The 20,708-nt window shown below is 44.2% G+C and overlaps 2 protein-coding genes across 2 annotated transcripts; one reads left to right on the top strand and one right to left on the bottom strand.

Moving 5' to 3' along the window:
- Nucleotides 1-521: 521 nt before the first annotated feature.
- Nucleotides 522-1,205, bottom strand: LOC119319301 (agamous-like MADS-box protein AGL80). The gene has a single exon (XM_037593789.1). It carries the CDS (start codon nucleotides 1,203-1,205, stop codon nucleotides 522-524), a length of 684 nt encoding a protein of 227 aa, XP_037449686.1.
- Nucleotides 1,206-6,553: 5,348 nt separating this feature from the next.
- On the top strand, nucleotides 6,554-20,539 carry LOC119315464 (dihydrolipoyllysine-residue acetyltransferase component 3 of pyruvate dehydrogenase complex, mitochondrial-like). Its single transcript, XM_037590089.1, has 9 exons — nucleotides 6,554-6,691; nucleotides 18,609-18,694; nucleotides 18,790-18,865; nucleotides 18,970-19,037; nucleotides 19,121-19,187; nucleotides 19,263-19,358; nucleotides 19,434-19,536; nucleotides 19,975-20,070; nucleotides 20,158-20,539. The coding sequence occupies exons 1-9, from the start codon at nucleotides 6,554-6,556 to the stop codon at nucleotides 20,226-20,228; spliced, it is 801 nt and encodes a 266-aa protein (XP_037445986.1). The 3' UTR covers nucleotides 20,229-20,539.
- The last annotated feature ends 169 nt before the right edge of the window (nucleotides 20,540-20,708 follow it).

Raw genomic sequence — 20,708 nt, 5'->3', positions numbered from 1 at the left:
GAAGCCATTATCCTGGCGCTCAATGTCATACCTACATTTTCTTAAAATGAAATGTAGCATCATAAATCTTTTAGTACATGAGACTTTTTGCATCAAACAATTAATGTGCTCTAGTTTTCCTAGAATCATTATGGTTTTGTATAGGCGATGTGCATCAAGGTATGCCAAAACTGGGAGGTAGCACTTCATGCATGGTTGGATCGTTTGATGCAATACTAAGAGGAAAAAAATCATTTTGCTCGAGCAAAAGCATGCTTGACAAAATATGTTGACATAAAGAGTAGGTACAACCTAAAAGTTGCAACCAACTGATAAAACAAATAGAGCATGGGGGATATCCATAATAAAAATTTAAAAGAGTAAAATAAAATTATCTTTGCTCAAAGAGCAAGATTGAGACCAAATGTCTCATCTTATTGACGATGCCATCCATGCATCTTATTGGCCATGCCAAAACTAAAATTAAAGAGATGAGGACCATGTAGCTAGTCATGCGCTACATGTAGAGTTCATCTACCAGCTTACATATTCATGTGGCCACGAGAGAAGACATCGTTGTTGCCGTCATAGCCACAAGTATTGTCACCATCGTAGATCACGGTGGTAGGGGCCCTTTCGAACCTCATAGTGTTAAGACAACCCTCCTGTTGCTGTGGTGGTGCCTGATACATAATTGGAGGCCCCATGCCCCTGCCATTGGTGACGTATGGTACCTGGGCTTGGTCGACTGGTGGCTGCCCACTCATTTTTGTGGTGCATTCACTCAGGCTCTTGAGGATAGAGTCCACCTTCGAGCCCAGGGCTGTGAGCTCCTCGATGTTGTCTGGGAAGTGGCCACTTTTTAAGGCCTTATACAGGAGAATCTTGGTGTGCTGGTCCTGCTCCTCGCGTCTAGCCTTCTGGACCTGCTCTTGGAGCTGTACGATACGCTCACGGAGGATGCTCTCTTGGTCCATCGTCTTCTTTAGCCGTGCCGCCTCTTGCATGCTCTTGAACTGATTCAGGATAGCCACTGCCTCGCCATGGGATGGGAACACCTCTGGCACCGCCATGCCCTCGCCATACACGACCACACATGCCTTAGCATCGGGCATGGCGGCCACCTCGCCTGCCTTCTTCATCAGGATCTTAGTGTGCTTCTTCAAGGCATTGCGCCGCGCCGAGTTATTGCGGATGTACCGAAGGGCCACCTTCTTGCGAGCCATTGTCAAGTGAGGGAAAAATCTGCAAATGAAGGAAAATTGCTTGTTTGGGTGAGTTGAAAACGAAGGTATGTGGCGTGGATTTATAGTGGAGGATCTACGAGGATGAGGACGCTATAACCATGCCAATGGAGGATCTGATAGATCTGGAGGCTGATCTTAATTGTGGCCAGCTGTAAATTTGGTGTCCATTTAAAATTTTAGATTTACTTCCTAAAACCGTAGATTTCGTCAATCAATACGAAATTTCTTGTACATCGAAGGAGAACATATATGGAAGGTTTCTACATGCATCTTTACTAGTAGGACATTCCTATTTTAGCAAGATATTGGCAATTTTTTAATTTAATGTTATCCTAAGTTGAATGTTTATTGAATATATAGATAATCACATCGAGTGTCCATTCCTTTTTGAAAATGTTAAGGAAATATCCATGAAGTATCACTCCTACTAGATGACCTGTTGCGCCATTGGCGCACAGACAAACTGCAGCCCGGAACTTAAGCTAACTATTTGAAGGACATTTTTCCTTGACCGTCTGCAAATGATTATGTTTGTATCGCATATGTATTTGCCTTGATAATGATGTTGAAAAAATAGCCTAGAGGCAATAATAATTGTATTATTTATTTCCAAGTTTATGACAAATGTTTACGTTCCGTGCTATAACTACTATGGCTCTCGAGTCTACAATAACTAAGAGGCTAAGAGGAAAACTCATATGAACGTGTAAAAATATAAACGTTAAAATAGATTCCTTGTCTTGCCTCTAGGACTAGTTCAAGTGTTGCATGATGGTTCTATTTTTCTAAACGATCGTGCCAGCAATATTGAGGGCACGATGTTAGAAGAACACTTGTGTTGAATTGACCCAAGTTGGATTTTGTACTAGGAGATGATTTTGTCATAAGTCTATAGTCATAACATGGGAAGTTAATGTATCCATAATTCCTTAGACCATGAGAGTATCGAGTCACTCCATACTGGTCGATGCACTTTTCGGTTGTTCTAACGTCAACTGTAATAGGGTGATCATAACAACAACTTATAGGTTTATGAAAAACCTATGATGATGGACTAGATATATCTCTAGGTGTAATAGGAGATTTGCTCCTACAATGAGGAGAGATAGTCTTAGGGCCCTCTAGGTGTGACAGTATCCATCATTGTCTGGCTAGACACAACATGATTTGTTCACGTGGATGCCAAAATACGAGAATGAGAAAAAAGAACAAAACCGGTAACACAAAGACTGGTATAGTAAGCATGTGTTTGACTCACAGGGATACCAATATATCTTACCACAGGATTTTTCAAAAGCATGGCGAAGCAAAAGGAATTGCACATGGGAATTGACACGTCTCGAATGTATCTATAATTTATGAAGTATTCATTCTATATCTACATCAATCTTGTATGGTTTTGATGCACTTTTATAACATTTTTATGGACTAACATATTAATATAGTGCCCAGTGCAAGTTCCTATTTTTAAAAATATTTTTCATTTGGCAGAAAAAGCATACCAAACAAAGTCAACCACAATAAAAATTTACGACTATTTTTTATGGAAGGAACCTGTCGGTGTACAAAAATAGGGGTACACTTTTTGTACCCCTATAACTGTGCACGGGCAGTCTGAGCCACGGGCACCGCCACACCAAGCAAGGCAAGGAAGGTGAGCCAGGGTAAGACCGAAGCTCAAGAGAACTACGACGCCAAGGCCAAGACCACAAAGAGCAAAGGGGACGAAGCAGACTCCCCCGGCAAGATCCTTGCTAGGAGACAGTTCTAGCAGCCCTGGCAAGACCCTTGCCGCGGCGACTCGTCCCGCGCCTACGGAGCAAATCACCCTTGAGTCCACTGCCCCCAAAGGGCAAGGATTTGGGAGACACCCCCGTGGCGGCATGCAGATCTTTGTGAAGACATTCAAGATCAGATACGCACTAAGGAGACGACAACCCTTGGCGGGATCCCAGCCGAGGAAGACCACAAGGCCCCCGGCAAGTGCCTCGCCGGGGATGACAGCGGGCGCCCCGGCAAGGCCCTTGCCGGGGCCCCTGCAAGGCGCTTACCGAGGACACCCGCAGGGCCACCATCAGGCCCACGCCGACTAAACCTCCACCACCACATGCATGTAGCTGCCGACCCAACCAGCTGGGCAGGCACCTGCGTGGCGGCATGCAGATCTTCGTGAAGACCCACCACTGCGCCACTTCACCTGCCTGCCTACCTACGTGGCATCGCAGGCGTCGCTGTCCAGGGCGCGTGTCGACACAAGAAGGAGCGGCGACGGACGAGACAGATCTCTCCCCCCGTCCCCGATAAAGCAAGGACACCTAAGCAAGACGCATTAAATGCGCCTTGTCATGTAATGCGAGGGATAACCTCGCATCGCTGTACCCTTTCCACCTCCTGTGTGCCATTGTGGCAACCCCTTTTTCTATAAAAGGAGGCCCGCGGCGACCAGAAGGAGGATTCGGCTTTTTGGAGCTCCTCACACCCCATAGCTAGCTCAAGAACACAAATATACAATCCACCAAAGCAGGAGTAGGGTTTTACGCATCCTCGCGGCTCGAACCTGGATAAACGAACCGTGTGCTACCTGTTAGATCCGCTCTTCTCATGACCCCGCGCCCCGCTAACCGTAGTAGGGATTCTGTGATCCCATAGGTGTCGTTCTCAACCGACAGAAAGAGACCCAGGAAGCTTCAAGGGGGAGCCAGAAGGTGCCTAGGGGGCCCACAAGCTCAGGGGGCACGCCACCCTAGGGCACGCTTATATGTCTTGAATGTATCTATGATTTTTTATTGTTTCCTGCTGTTATATTATCAACTTTGGATGTTTTATATTCATTTACTAGCAACTTTATATTTTTTTGGGACCAACCTATTGACATAGTGCACAGTGCCACTTGCTGTTTTTTGCTATTTTTTTACTTCGCAGAATATCAATACCAAACGGAGTCCAAATGCCACAAAACTTTTTGGAGAATTGTTTCTGCCCACAAGACACCCAGGAGGCCCAAGAAGTGCACCAGAGGGGGCCTATGGGGCCCACTAGGCACCAGGGCACAGCCTGGTGGGCAGTGGAGCCCACAGGCACCCACTCCACCGACCTCTGTCTCTATAAATACTCTAAAATCCCAAAACCCTACGGGAGTCGAGAGAAAACAATTTCCGCCACCGCAAGTTCCAGAACCATGAGATCTAATCTAGAGGCCTTTTCGGCACTCTGTCGGATGGGTCAACGATCACTGAGGAGTTCTCCATCATCCTTGTTTCCCTCGGATGATGCGTGAGTAGTTTACCACAAACCTATGGGTCCGTAGCTAGTAGCCGATGGCTTCTTCTCTCTTTTTGATCTTCAATACAATGTTCTCCTTGATGTTCTTGGAGATCTATTTGATGTAATGACTTTTTGTAGTGTGTTTGTTGGGATTCGATGAATTGTGCGTTTATGATCAATTCTATCCATGAATATTATTTGAGTCTTTGCCGAACTCTTTTATGCATGATTGTTATAGCCTCGTATTTCTTCTCTGAAATTTTGGTTTGGTTCGGCCAACTAGATTGATATTTCTTGCCATGGGAAGAGGTGCTTTGTGATGAGTTCGATCTTGCGGTGCTCAATCTCAGTGATAGAAAGAGACATGACACGTATGTATCATTGCTATTAAGGATAAAAAGATAGGGCCTATTCCTACATGAATAGATCTTGTTTACATCATGTGATCGTTCTTATTGCATTACTCCATTTTTCCACGAACTGAATACACTAGATGCATGCTGGATAGTAGTCGATGTGTGGAGTAATAGTAATAGATGTAGAACCGTTTCGGTCTACTAATATTGGACGTGATGCCATGTACATGATCATTGCCTTGGATATCATCATGATTATTCGCTTTTCTATCAATTGCCCAACCATAATTTGTTTACCCATTGTATGCTATTTTCTCGAGAGAAGCCTCTAGTGAAAACTACGCCCCCCAGGTCTATTTCCTATCATATTAAATCCAAAAATACCTTGCTGCAATTTTTATTTATTTATTTTATTTTGTGTTTTAGTTAGATCTATTTATCAAATCTCATACAATTTAATCTATCTCAATACTGAGGAGGGATTGACAACCCCTCTTACGCGTTGGGTTGCAAGTTTTTGTGGTCTGTTTGCAGGTGCTGTTTACATAGTGTTGCTTGGTTATCCTACTGGATTGATAAACTTGATTTCATAACTAAGAGAGATACTTACCTTTGTTGTGCTGCATCATCCTCTCCTCTTCGGGGAAATACCAATGCAGATACAAGCAATCACGTGCCATGTGAGCTCGTGGGGCCCTTGGGACTCCCCCTAATGGGAATCCAACATTGCAAATCTCTCCCTAATAATAAAGCACAGATTGACTTTGTCGGGTTCACCGTGAGAATATGTTTTTTCTCATGTCATAATAAGCTTTTATAATTTGCATGGACAAAATCGTAATATAAACGAGGTGGTACTAATTTGGGGATGAGAAATCTGTGATTGGGCCGTCGATCCCGCACGCACACGTGACAAGGTAAGGATGTCAATGGGTAGGGTATGGGCAGGGTAGAGCAATGCCATACCCATACCCGTATAGTCAGTAGGTAAAAAATTCTGCCCATACCCGTACCCATGGGTATGAAACTTTATCCATACCCATACCCGACGGGTACCCGTACCCATTGGGTACCCAGCGGGTAGAACAAATAGTACATAAACTGTTCACAATTTTACACTCAGTGATAGCACATTTGACAAAAATATCAGTTATCTCAGCTCAATAACAAGGCAGATGTGTACATGACCACTCTCAAAATATAAAAATCACAAACATACTCATAAGTCAATAGGAGTAGATGAGTCACATGACTAATTGACAATATGTTAACATTAGTTCACAACTGGGCAGGGTATGGGTATACCCGCGGGTACAAGGCTATACTCGTACCCTACCCATGACTTAACGGGTAGGGTATGGGTACTACCCATGGGTATAAAAGTCTACCCATACCCTACCCATGCAGGTACGGTACCCGCGGGTACCCGTACCCATGGGTAAAACTGCCATCCTTAGGACAGGGTCACGTTCTCCTCCTCTTCTAGCCACCTCTCTCCCATCATGCGCAGCCCCCACGCCGCCGCCCCATGTATGCGGTTGCCCAGCCTCCTCCGTCCTACCTCGCTGCCGTCAGCTCTGCCCTACCCCATCCCGCCCTCTATCAAGGATCTCCACCGATTCAAGTGGGTCTCTCAGATCCAAAACAAAATTCGTGTGAGAATTCGGGGCTGATTGATCAATCCTTGGTTGGGATCTAGGCACGGCTATGGGGAAGATAGTGGTGGTTGTGTGCGTCGCGGCGGGACGGAAATGTTTACGCTGGTGCCAGCGGTGGAAGGGGGTGGAGCTTGTGGGCTCCACGGAGGTTGACTTGAAGACGAAGGTGGCGGCGGTGATTAAGGAGGTGGCCCGCCCGCTCCTTGAGCTCGATTAATCCGATTTGTGAGTCCCATGTGTTCATCATCAAACTCATCCTCTCAAAGTACAATTAGTACAAGTATATCTCTTTTTTTCTTTACTACTGAACTTTATTTTTCTACATACTTTTTTTTCTCTGTAATGACTTAGGATCATTACTATGTATTCAACCAGGGTTAATCAATATTTAGCCACAATATGTATGTCAGAAAACAGCTTCCACCTACAAAGAATTACAAGTCAGGAAACTCGGGGTTCAGAAGCTTGAGAAATTGTATGTGGACATGGCCTTGCAAAAAGAACTTAGGTGCGTTCTCTATGAGAAACTGGATATATTTTTTAAAAAATTTAGGTCAGGTCTATATACTATCTTTGGTAACTGAACCATGGATGTTATGCTTATATTGAAAATAATTTGAAATTTACAAGGCAGTGGAGCCAGTTCATATTTTGTGAGCAACCAAAGTGCAAGCAGCCTAAATTAGTAATCTTCGAATAAACTGGCTTATGAAATTTTGATGGTTTTGTCAATAGTACAATAGCACTGGATATTCTGCTGTTTCTTATATTTAGAATTTGCCCTGACCTGAATTTACTACTGTGGCATGCAGAAACCTTGATGCAAAAGGAAGCTCGATGAAGAACATATATAAGATTTCTTATTTTCATGATTAGCAAAGTTATTGCAGACTGCTTGTTTGTTGTCTGATAAAACACATCTCTGAAAATTCGATAGACCCTTTGATCGAGTTTACATCTGTTATCCTGTCTGTTCCAAATTTGATTTAGGTCTATAGGCAAGGGCTAAACTGAATCATGCTACTACACAAGGGCTAAACTAAACCATACTACTACTTCCTACATGCACAATTACTGATGATAGGAACTAACAGTCGGGCTGGGCGATGTTCCCATGCATGGTCGCGCTATGTTAATTAGTGTGTGCTGGCCGTAACATGTTACTATTATTTTTCCGCAGAGGAGCGAGGGCCTGGCGAAGCATGTGGACCAGTTATCGTTACGGTGGATGTTGCACGACACGCGCGCTTCGGTCTAATTAGCGTGTACGCTAAGAAATAAAGTGCGCATACTTAATTTAGCATGTCTAAACACTTTCTTTGACTGCTGAATTTAGAACTGCTGCTTGGTATGCACTATTAATTTTCATACTGATAGGCTTAACCAAATGTTGTATCAATTGGGTAAAGTACTCCATTGCACTTCCAGGCAAACTTCAGCAATTAGTCAGAATCCAATGCCACCCATGATTGGTATTATGGGTATCCATTAGTACTACCAACGTACTGTAGCCCGGTACAATCAGTACGGACATGCACTAATCAGCATCATCTCTGCATCCTAATTATGCAGTGAACTTGCCGCTGATCAATTACAGTTTTGAAACAATGCTGAAACTCTCACACTTTTTCTTGGCAGAAAACAGCTTACAGAACATAGCCAATAAATTTTTTGTATGAATCCGAGCTTACTAATTTATTTGTCTGGAGATAAATTGGTTGTAGTTTAACACTTGGTTGTTGCTTCCTTATTTTTCAAATGTACCCCCCTTTCAAGCACACACTAGGTTGATTCAGATATTGTGGAACTCTACATTGTATTTTATATATTATTTCTGTTGTTTTTCAGCTTAGCGGAAAATTTCAATCGAAGATTTGACTAGCATCCAACCAGAGGAATAACCCGAAAGGTTAGCAATCTTACAAGTTTGAAAAGTGTGACAACGGCAGGGATTTGGTTTTTCTGGTAACACAGTACTTGGTCAGGTTTTACAGTGTGGTCCCAGGTCTCATAGGTGTGAAAGCTTTGCTATATGTATGCTGTTGGAGAAATTATATAGCTGTTGTGGTGAAAATTCCAATTTATGGTTAAGTAAATCATGTTGTTTCTGCTTTGTTAATAACCATGCCTACTATGATCCTGCGCCTCTTACTCTTTGTGTAGGCTTGCTGTCAAAACAACAAACTTAACATGTGCTTGACTAACTCAGTCAAGCTATTGTTGTAGTTGTCTGATGTATGAAAGTGTAATGTTCTCCTCATGTCTATTCTGATGTTTCAACTATACTACTTCTCTTGAGAAGTTTTCATGGTCCCACCCAGATTATACGCCATATTAGATCATCAGATTACCTACTAATCGACCTGCCAATGACTACAACGCTTGGTTGATTGCTTGTGGATGATTCTGCAATGTAGTGAAAGAATTTCAGTAACTAAATCCGCATGCTGTTCTTCAGCAATGGACAATTTCTGAAACTTTTCTGGATTGTGACCGATATGATTCAGGCGCAGAAACGTTAGATGTTGAATGCTATAGGACTGGAGATATATATGCTATCTGCGAATCGATTGACCCAATCTTGCCTCACTAGCTATGAGAAATAATTTAGATGAGAGTTTATAAAGAGCATGTCTAATACCATGCACTACAGTGGATACCGTCTTTGTTTATCGGTGCAGTTTAGTAGCACATCTTCTCGTGATCTCATTTGCTATTATATTCCACGAAAGAAACATTTACACAGGATTTGGTTTTGTCTTGGAAGTTCATAGGATATTGTAGGAATCGATCACGACATTGATGGATATCAAAGAAAAGTGAGTCTGGCTCACCATGGTGTGCGAAAGGTGAGGCTGCTTTGCGCTCAGGACAGTTGATTAGGAACTCTTTGATTTGTATCACTGCCACTGGCTTGGTATCTGTACGTAGATGTGTATGCGTACCTGTAAAAATTAATGTTTTGGTTTAGTATTTTTCTTAATTCTCAAGAGCAAAATGAAAATACGTTATCAGTGTGTACGTACAATACTATATACATCAAGTCGGAATCAAAGTCGAATTGAAAGCGAAGAAATGGCTAACCCTGACCGTGCACCTCTCCATCCCTTGGGTTTACTGCTTTGAACGCTTTAACCATTTTGTTATTATTATTGCTGTTCAATCAGGTTGCGACGAATCGGATCGGATGAGTAGCTAGATGTGGATCGATGGTGGCGGCTGGAAAGGGTTAACCCTCACCGTCTACCTCTCATGCTTCTTGGTGGTGACATGTGATCATCCACGGCTATCCGACGTATGAGGACTCAGAATGTGGTGTTTGCTCCACAGTGAAGCACATGACCTTTCCTTGAAGGATGCATGGACACGTGCGGACCATCCCCCACCCCCTCCAATGAAACAAGTCTGTAACATTGATTCAGAAGCGAGAGGGCGAGTCTGTAACATTGATTCAGAAGCGAGAGGGCATATGAGGGTCGGTGTACATATGGACCAGGTGCATGGTGTAGCTCGCGCAAGGCGGCCCTCATGTCTAGGTCAACGAGATTAGTTTTAAACATTTCACTATGCTAGCGCGGTTCAATGACAAGTGTGTCGTGTAATGCTTGAACTCATCGCCTTGGCATATGTTCGGGTGCATTGTGATCAGGTGGATACCACGACCACTGAGGGTGGAAGGACGATAAGCAATTACATGGCTGGGGTAGAGGATGTGGGCCTGCATGGGTCTTTGAGTCATGTTCGGCGTGTGAGTTTGTTTCTCCCGTTGCAACGCACGGGCATTTGTGCTAGTTCCTATAAATACAGCCCCCCCTCGAAAAGTAATCTAGAACTTTTACTCTGCCGTCGCGAGCCTCTATTCCTATAAATACAGAAACTCCCAAAAAATATTAATTGTGAGCGAGTCATTTACGTCTTGAGTTACAACATAATGTCTATTGTTCATGCTATAATTGTGTTATCCGGAAATCGTAATACATGTGTGAATACATAGACCACAACATGTCCCTAGTGAGCCTCTAGTTGACTAGCTCGTTGATCAATAGATGGTTACGGTTTCCTAACCATGGACATACGATGTCACTGATAACGGGATCACATCATTAGGGTAATGATGTGATGGACAAGACCCAATCCTAAGTATCCTTTCCTTAGACCATGAGATTGTGCAACTCCCGGATACCGTAAGGGTACTTTGGGTGTGCCAAACGTCACAACGTAATTTGGTGGCTATAAAGGTACACTACGGGTATCCCCGAAAGTATCTGTTGGGTTGGCACGAATCGAGACTGGGATTTGTCACTCCTTATGACGGAGAGGTATCTCTGGGCCCACTCGGTAGGACATCAACATAATGAGCTAAATGTGATCAAGGATTTGTTCACGGGATGATGTGTTATGGGAACGAGTAAAGAGACTTGCCGTAACGAGATTGAACAAGGTATCGGTATACCGATGATCGAATCTCGGGCAAGTATCATACCATAGACAAAGGGAATTGTATACAGGATTGATTGAATCCTTGACATCGTGGTTCATTCGATGATATTATCGTGGAGCATGTGGGAGCCAACATGGGTATCCAGATCCCGCTGTTGGTTGTTGACTGGAGAGTTGTCTCGGTCATGTCTACATGTCTCCCGAACCCGTAGGGTCTACACACTTACGGTTCGGTGACGCTAGAGTTGTAGAGATATTAGTATGCGGTTAACAGAAAGTTGTTCGGAGTCCCGGATGAGATCCCGGACGTCACGAGGAGTTCCGGAATGGTCCGGAGGTAAATATTTATATATAGGAAGTCCAGTTTCGGCCACCGGGAAAGTTGTGGTCCCGGGGGTCCACTGGGTGGGGCCACCTATCCCGGAGGGCCCCATGGGCTGAAGTGGCGTGGGAACCAGCTCCTGGTGGGCTGGTGCGCCCCACCCAAGGGCCCAAGGAGCCTAGGGTTGGAAACCCTAGGGGGCCATTGCCCCCGAGGGGGCATGCGCCCCCTGGTTGGAAACCCTAAGGGGGCCGCCGCCCCGAGGGCCCCCCCCCCTGTAGATGGGATCTCCAAGGGGGCATGTGCCCCCTAGCCCCTATATATAGTGGAGGGGAGGGAGGGCAGCCGCACCCTAAGCCCTGGCTTCGCCCTCTCCCTCCCGCGGCACCTCTTCCTCCCAGTAGCGCTTGGCGAAGTCCTGCTAGAATCCTGCTGCTTCCACCACCACGCCGCCGTGCTGCTGGATCTTCATCAACTTCTCCTCCCCCCTTGCCGGATCAAGGAGGAGACGTCTCTGCTCCGTACGTGTGTTGAACGCGGAGGTGCCGTCCGTTCGGCGCTAGGATCATCGGTGATTTGGATCACGACGAGTACGACTCCATCAACCCCGTTCTCTTGAACGCTTCCGCTCGCGATCTATAAGGGTATGTAGATGCACTCCTCTCTCTCTCTCCTTGCTAGATGACTCCATAGATTGATCTTGGTGATGCGTAGAAAATTTAAAATTCTGCTACGATCCCCAACAGTGGCATCATGAGCTAGGTCTATGCGTAGTTTCTATGCACGAGTAGAACACAAGTTGTTGTGGGTGTCGATTTTGTCAATTTACTTGGCGTTACTAGTCTTATCTTGATTCGGCGACATCGTGGGATGAAGCGGCCCGGACCGACCTTATACGTACTTACGTGAGACAGGTTCCACCGACTGACATGCACTAGTTGCATAAGATGGCTAGCGGGTGTCTGTCTCTCCCACTTTAGTCAGATCGGATTCGATGAAAAGGGTCCTTTTGAAGGGTAAATAGAAATTGGCATATCACGTTGTGGTTTTGGTGTAGGTAAGAAACGTTCTTGCTAGAAACCTATAGCAGCCACGTAAAAATTTGCAACAACAATTAGAGGACGTCTAACTTGTTCTTGCAGCATATGCCGTGTGATGTGATATGGCCAAAAGGATGTGATGAATGATATATGTGATGTGTGAGATTGATCATGTTCTTCTAATAGGAATCACGACTTGCATGTCGATGAGTATGACAACCGGCAGGAGCCATAGGAGTTGTCTTAATTTATTGTATGACCTGCGTGTCAATGAAAACGCCATGTAATTACTTTACTTTATTGCTAACTGTTAGCTATAGTAGTAGAAGTAATAGTTGGCGAGACAACTTCATGAAGACACAATGGTGGAGATCATGATGACGGAGATCATGGTGTCATGCCAGTGACGATGATAATCATGGCGCCCCGAAGATGGAGATCAAAAGGAGCAAAATGATATTGGGCATATCATGTCACTATTTGATTGCATGTGATGTTTATCATGTTTTTACATCTTATTTTCTTAGAATGACGGTAGCATAAATAAGATGATCCCTCATTAAAATATCAAGAATTGTGTTTCCCCTAACTGTGCACCGTTGCTAAGGTCCGTTGTTCCGAAGCACCACGTGATGATCGGGTGTGATAGGTTCTAACATTCGCATACAACGGGCGTAAGCCAGATTTACACACGCAATACACTTAGGTTGACTTGACGAGCCTAGCATGTATAGACATGGCCTCGGAACACGGAAGACCAAAAGGTTGAACATGAGTCATATAGAAGATACGATCAACATGAAGATGTTCACCGATGATGACTAGTCCGTCTCACGTGATGATCGGACACGGCCTAGTTGACTCGGATCATGTATCACTTAGAGGACTAGAGGGATGTCTATCTGAGTGGGAGTTCATTAAATAATTTGATTAGATAAACTTAATTATCATGACCATAGTCTAAAACTTTGCAATATGTCTTGTAGATCAAATGGCCCATGCTAATGTTGCCCTCAACTTCAACGCGTTCCTAGAGAAAACCAAGCTGAAAGACGATGGTAGCAACTACACGGTCTGGGTCCGTAACCTGAGGATTATCCTCATAGCTGCCAAGAAAGCATATGTCCTTGAAGCACCGCTAGGTGATGCACCTGTTTTCCCAGCAACTCAAGACGTTATGAACGCCTGGCAGTCGCATAGTGATGATTACTCCTTGGTTCAGTGCGGCATGCTTTACAACTTAGAACCGGGGCTCCAAAAGCGTTTTGAGCAGCACGGAGCATATGAGATGTTCCAAGAGCTGAAAATGGTTTTCCAAGCTCATGCCCGGGTCGAGAGATATGAAGTCTCCAACAAGTTCTATAGTTGTAAGATGGAGGAGAATAGTTCTGTCAGCGAGCACATACTCAAAATGTCTGGGTTGCACAACCGCTTATCTCAGCTGGCAGTTAATCTCCCGGATGATGCGGTCGTTGACAGAATCCTTCAGTCGCTCCCACCTAGCTACAAGAGCTTTGTGATGAACTTCAATATGCAGGGGATGGAAAAGACCATTCCCGAGGTATATTCAATACTGAAATCAGCGGAGGTGGAGATCAAAAAGGAACATCAAGTGTTGATGGTGAATAAAACCACTATGGTCAAGAAAGGCAAGGGTAAGAAGAACTTCAAGAAGGACAACAAGGGAGTTGCCGCGCCCGGTAAGCCAGTTACCGGGAAGAAGCCAAAGCATAGACCCAAGCCTGAGACTGAGTGCTTTTATTGCAAGGGAAACGGTCACTGGAAGCGGAACTGCCCCAAGTACTTAGCGCATAAGAAGGCCGGCAATACCAAACGTATATGTGATATACATGTTATTGATGTGTACCTAACCAGCGCTCGTAGTAGCTCCTGGGTATTTGATACCGGTGCAGTTGCTCATATTTGTAACTCAAAACAGGAGCTGCGGAATAAGCGGAGACTGGTGAAGGACGAGGTGACGATGCGCGTCGCGAATGGTTCCAATGTCGATGTGATCGCCGTTGGCACACTACCTCTACATTTACCTATGGGATTAGTTTTAAACCTCAATAATTGTTATTTAGTACCAGCTTTGAGCATGAACATTGTATCTGGATCTCGTTTAATGTGACATGGCCACTCATTTAAATCTGAGAATAATGGTTGTTCTATTTATATGAGAGACATGTTTTATGATCATGCCCCGCTGGTTAATGGTTTATTCTTATTTAATCTCGAGCGTGATGTTACACATATTCATATTGTGAATGCCAAAAGATGTAAGGTTGATAATGATAGTCCCACATACTTGTGGCACTGCTGCCTTGGTTACATTGGTTTCAAACGCATGAAGAAACTCCATGCAGATGGACTTTTGGAGTCTCTTGATTATGAATCATTTGACACGTGCGAACCATGCCTCATGGGAAAAATGACCAAGACTCCGTTCTCCGGAACACTGGAGCGAGCAACCAACTTATTGGAAATCATGCATACCGATGTGTGCGGTCCGATGAGTGTTGAGGCTCGTGGTGGTTATCGTTATGTCCTCACCCTCACTGATGACTTCAGTAGATATTGACATGTCTACTTGATGAAACACAAGTCTGAGACCTTTGAAAAGTTCAAGGAATTTCAGAGTGAGGTTGAGAATCAACGTGACAGGAAAATAAAGTTCTTACGATCAGATCATGGAGGGGAATATTTGAGTCACGAATTTGGCACGCACTTAAGGAAATGTGGAATTGTTTCACAACTCACGCCGCCTGGAACACCTCAGCGTAATGGTGTGTCCGAACGTCGTAATCGCACTCTATTGGATATGGTGCGATCTATGATGTCTCTGACCGATCTACCGCTATCATTTTGGGGTTATGCTATAGAGACTGCCACATTCACTTTAAATAGGGCTCCGTCGAAATCCGTTGAGACGACACCGTATGAATTGTGGTTTGGGAAGAAACCTAAGCTGTCGTTTCTGAAAGTTTGGGGATGCGATGCTTATGTCAAGAAACTTCAACCTGAAAAGCTCGAACCCAAATCGGAAAAATGCGTCTTCGTAGGATACCCTAAGGAAACTATTGGGTATACCTTCTACCTCAGATCCAAAGGCAAGATCTTTGTTGCCAAGAATGGATCCTTTCTAGAGAAAGAGTTTCTCTCGAAAGAAGTAAGTGGGAGGAAAGTAGAACTTGATGAAGTATTGCCTCTTGAACCGGAGAGTAGCGCAGCTCAAGAAAATGTTTCTATGGTGCCTGCACCGACTAGAGAGGAAGTTAATGATGATGATCATGAAACTTCAGATCAAGTTGCTACTGAACTTCGTAGGTCCACAAGGACACGTTCCGCACCAGAGTGGTACGGCAACCCTATCCTGGAAATCATGTTGTTAGACAATGGTGAACCTTCAAACTATGAAGAAGCGATGGCAGGCCCGGATTCTGACAAATGGCTTGAAGCCATGAAATCCGAGATAGGATCCATGTATGAAAACGAAGTATGGACTTTGACTGACTTGCCCGATGATCGGCGAGCCATAGAAAATAAATGGATCTTTAAGAAGAAGACAGACGCGGATGGTAATGTAACCATCTATAAGGCTCGGCTTGTCACTAAGGGTTATCGACAAGTTCAAGGGGTTGACTACGATGAGACCTCACCCGTAGCGAAGCTAAAGTCTGTCCGAATCATGTTAGCAATTGCCACATTCCATGATTATGAGATATGGCAAATGGACGTCAAAACGACATTCCTTCATGGTTTCCTTAAGGAAGAATTGTATATGATGCATCCGGAAGGTTTTGTCGATCCTAAGAACCCTGGCAAGGTATGCAAGCTCCAACGCTCGATCTATGGGCTGGTGCAAGCATCTCGGAGTTGGAACATTTGTTTTGATGAGATGATCAAAGCGTTTGGGTTTACGCAGATTTATGGAGAAGCCTGTGTTTACAAGAAAGTGAGTGAGAGCTCTACAACATTTCTCATATTATATGTGGATGACATACTTTTGATGGGAAATGATATAGAACTCTTGGAAATCATAAAGGCCTACTTGAATAAGTGTTTTTCAATGAAGGACCTTGGAGAAGCTGCTTACATATTAGGCATCAAGATCTATAGAGATAGATCGAGACGCCTCATTGGTCTTTCACAAAGCACGTACCTTGACAAGATATTGAAGAAGTTCAATATGGATCAGTCCAAGAAGGGGTTCTTGCCTGTATTGCAAGGTGTGAGACTGAGCACGGCTCAATGCCCGACCACGGCAGAAGATAGAGAAAAGATGAGTGTCATCCCCTATGCCTCGGCCATAGGGTCTATTATGTATGCCATGTTGTGTACCAGACCTGATGTAAACCTTGCCGTAAGTTTGGTGGGAAGGTACCAAAGTAATCCCGGCATGTTTCTCGTTTATGGAGGTGATGAAGAGCTCGTCGTAAAGGGTTACGTTGATGCTAGCTTCGACACAGATCTGGATGACTCCAAGTCACAAACCGGATACGTGTATATTTTGAATGGTGGGGCAGTCAGCTGGTGCAGTTGCAAGCAAAGCGTCATGGCGGGATCTACATGTGAAGCATAGTACATGGCAGCCTCGAAGGCAGCACATGAAGCAATCTGGATGAAGGAGTTCATTACCGACCTAGGAGTTATTCCCAATGCGTCGGGCCCAATGACTCTCTTTTGTGACAACACTGAAGTTATTGCCCTTGCCAAGGAGCCCAGGTTTCACAAGAAGACCGGCATATCAAGCGTCGCTTCAACTCCATTCATGATAATGTTCAAGATGGAGACATAGAGATTTGTAAAGTGCATACGGACCTGAATGTCGCAGATCCGTTGACTAAACCTCTTCCACGTGCAAAGCATGGTCAACACCAGAACTCTATGGGTGTTCGATTCATCACAATGTAACTAGGTTATTGACTCTAGTGCAAGTGGGAGATTGTTGGAAATATGCCCTAGAGGCAATAATAAAATGGTTATTATTATATTTCCTTGTTCATGATAATTGTCTATTGTTCATGCTATAATTGTGTTATCCAGAAATCGTAATACATGTGTAAATACATAGACCACAACATGTCCCTAGTGAGCCTCTAGTTGACTAGCTCGTTGATCAATAGATGGTTACGGTTTCCTAACAATGGACATAGGATGTCACTAATAACGGGATCAGATCATTAGGATAATGATGTGATGGACAAGACCCAATCCTAAGCATAGCACAAGATCGTGTAGTTCGTCTGCTAAAGCTTTTCTAATGTCGAGTATCCTTTCCTTAGACCATGAGATTGTGCAACTCTCGGATATCATAAGGGTACTTTGGGTGTGCCAAACGTCACAGCATAACTGGGTGGCTATAAATGTACACTACGGGTATCCCCGAAAGTATCTGTTGGGTTGGCACGAATCGAGACTGAGATTTATCACTCCGTATGACGGAGAGGTATCTCTGGGCCCACTCGGTAGGACATCATCATAATGAGCTCAATGTGAACAAGGAGTTGTTCACGGGATGATGTGTTACGGGAACGAGTAAACAGACTTGCCGTAACGAGATTGAACAAGGTATCGGTATACCGATGATCGAATCTCGGGCAAGTATCATACTGATAGACAAAGGGAATTGTATACGGGATTGATTGAATCCTCGACATCGTGATTCATTCGATGAGATTATCGTGGAGCATGTGGGAGCCAACATGGGTATCCAGATCCCGCTGTTGGTTATTGACCGGAGAGTTATCTCGATCATGTCTACGTGTCTCCCGAACCCGTAGGTTCGGTGACACTAGAGTTGTAGAGATATTAGTAAGCGGTTAATTGAAAGTTGTTCGGAGTCCCGGATGAGATCCGGGACGTCACGAGGAGTTCCGGAATGGCCCGGAGGTAAAGATTTATATATAGGAAGTCCAGTTTCGGCCACCGGGAGAGTTTCGGGGGTCACTGGTATTATACCGGGACCACCAGAAGGGTCCCGGGGGTCCACCGGGTGGGGCCACCTATCCCGGAGGGCCCCATGGGCTGAAGTGGCGTGGGAACCAACCCCTAATGGGCTGGTGCGTGATACGTCTCCAACGTATCTATAATTTTTGATTGCTCCATGCTATATTATCTACTGTTTTGAATGTTTATGGGCTTTATTATACACTTTTATATCATTTTTGGGACTAACCTATTAACCCAGAGCCCAGTGCCAGTTTCTATTTTTACCCTGTTTCAGCATTGAAAAATGCCGCTGAGACTTTTTTTCGTTGATCCTATCTGCCTTGTAGTGTTTTAACTCTTATTCTTTTCAGGTTACTGCAAACCGCCTCCTAGCTTCTAATCAAACCATCCCACATTACTACTTGACAGTTGACACACGTGTCGACAAACTTATCAAGTATGTTTCAGGCCTGATTTTGTAAAACTTGCAGTGGATAATTTTAGTACCGAACTTTTGTCTAAAGAAGAGTTTTTCATTTTGTTGTGCTACAGGTTACGAGGGGAACTGAACCCACTGCAGGAAGCATCTGGTGGAAAGAAGATATCTATTAACAACCTTGTTATAAAGGTACTCACCGGTTCTTATACGTACGTTGTTGCCTTGTAAGTCGTATTGGGCTCATGTGGATTCTGTGATCTCCAGTTTTAAATTTACCTCTACGTTCTGCGCAGGCTGCAGCCTTGGCTCTTCGAAAGGTCCCTGAGTGCAACAGTTCTTGGATGAATGATTTTATTCGCCAGTGAGTTCCTACGGAGCATTTATACCTGTCACTCAAATTATATTGGCAAGAAATGTGATATGACAAATGTACATCTCATGCAGATACCACAATGTGAACATAAATGTAGCTGTACAAACTGAGCATGGATTGTTTGTTCCAGTAGTTAGGGTAAGCTAGTCAAAGCTAGCTAGTTCGGTTTTGTGCATTTCCCCCCGTTCTCTTAACTTATTACTTGTGGTGCAGGATGCAGACAAGAAGGGACTTGGTACAATCGGTGAGGAGGTGAAGCAGTTGGCTCAAAGAGCAAGGGATAACAGCTTAAAACCACAAGATTACGAGGTATTTATCGCATAGTAGATGATAAGTATGAAATCAACAACATTTTTCATTGACCATTTTCGTTCTCTGTTTCAGGGTGGCACGTTCACAGTATCGAACTTGGGAGGTCCTTTTGGAATTAAACAGTTCTGTGCTATTATAAATCCTCCTCAGTCAGCAATCTTGGCCATTGGTTCTGGTAAGAAGCCGTGTTACACTTTCGTCATGTACTGCCAATACGTTGGCCACAAAAATGCTGTTGCTACTTAGTTTGCATTGTGTACATAACAGTTTGGCATTTGTCAGTATTTTACCATTGTTATGGATAACATAGTCCTGTCGACCTTTTACCAGAACCTGCTATTGGAAGCCCAGTACATTGACCTAGACAATTGCATGATCCTTTACTTTGGCATTCTATATCCTAGTCCGTTCTTACTTCTGAGTAACCTTCAGTTAGTTCTGTAGGCAGGACTTGAACATTGTCCTAATGTTCTGTGCTTTTTGTTTCTGTATTCTACTTTGTAGCATAGTTAGATCTAGTTTCTGCTACTTTGATCCATTATTCATTTTGTGATGTCCTTAGTCCTCCCATAGGGATTTATTCAGTGCTTACCTGATACTTTTTTTTGGGCAGCTGAGAAGAGGGTGATACCAGGCAGTGCGGATGGTCAGTACGAGTTTGGTTCCTACATGTCAGTAACAATGAGCTGCGATCACAGGGTTATTGATGGTACGCTCTTAATCTTTTGTGAAATATAAATCGTGAGCCAGTTGAAATGTGGGCGGGAACTCAACAAATAATGATGTTTATCTGTAGGTGCAATTGGGGCGGAATTCCTGAAAGCGTTCAAGGGCTACATCGAGAACCCGACCACAATGTTGCTGTAAAGTTAGGAGGATGAAGCCTATTCTTGTCGAGTTCTTGAATAATGCACAGAACGGTGCTGTCCCGTTTTACATAACCTGGGCGCGGTCTCATGGAACCCACAGTCAAGAGCACAGAGCCAGCAAGCGAACACACAGGATGACCTGTTTTTTTGGATTGAAACGTCTTCTGTTCGTTTTACCTTCTGTTTCTTCCCATGAATGACCTGATCGATGTAGGTTGGACTTGCATGGCCTGTTGAGCTCATTTTTTGCCAGAGAAACTCCTGATTATAGGATTTGCATTTTTCCTAATATACACGCAAACTTAACCAGGAGGCTCAGTAAATGGTTCGGAACAATAAGTCATCTTGGAAGAAACAGCTACCTAACCCTGTACGGATTAGAAATCCATCAATGGTTCGTCTTTGCCATAATCATGCTGAACCTGCGTGCTATTGTGTTTCCAAATTCCATCAAGCCGGTTGTGATTTCAAGCGTGCT

Source organism: Triticum dicoccoides, chromosome 6A (assembly GCF_002162155.2).
Source record: "Triticum dicoccoides isolate Atlit2015 ecotype Zavitan chromosome 6A, WEW_v2.0, whole genome shotgun sequence".
In the NCBI taxonomy this organism is placed as follows: Eukaryota; Viridiplantae; Streptophyta; class Magnoliopsida; order Poales; family Poaceae; genus Triticum; species Triticum dicoccoides.
Note: the sequence above shows the minus strand (reverse complement) of the source record. Positions and strands in the feature narration are given on the sequence as shown.

Bases quoted from the DNA above. Each gene is read 5' to 3' on its own strand.
- LOC119319301 (XM_037593789.1), bottom strand. From the start codon at position 1,205: ATGGCTCGCAAGAAGGTGGCCCTTCGGTACATCCGCAATAACTCGGCG.
- LOC119315464 (XM_037590089.1), top strand. From the start codon at position 6,554: ATGGGGAAGATAGTGGTGGTTGTGTGCGTCGCGGCGGGACGGAAATGT. The intron at 19,188-19,262 runs GTAAGCTAGTCA...CTTGTGGTGCAG, and splicing joins TGTTTGTTCCAGTAGTTAGG to GATGCAGACAAGAAGGGACT. The intron at 19,359-19,433 runs GTATTTATCGCA...TCTCTGTTTCAG, and splicing joins TAAAACCACAAGATTACGAG to GGTGGCACGTTCACAGTATC.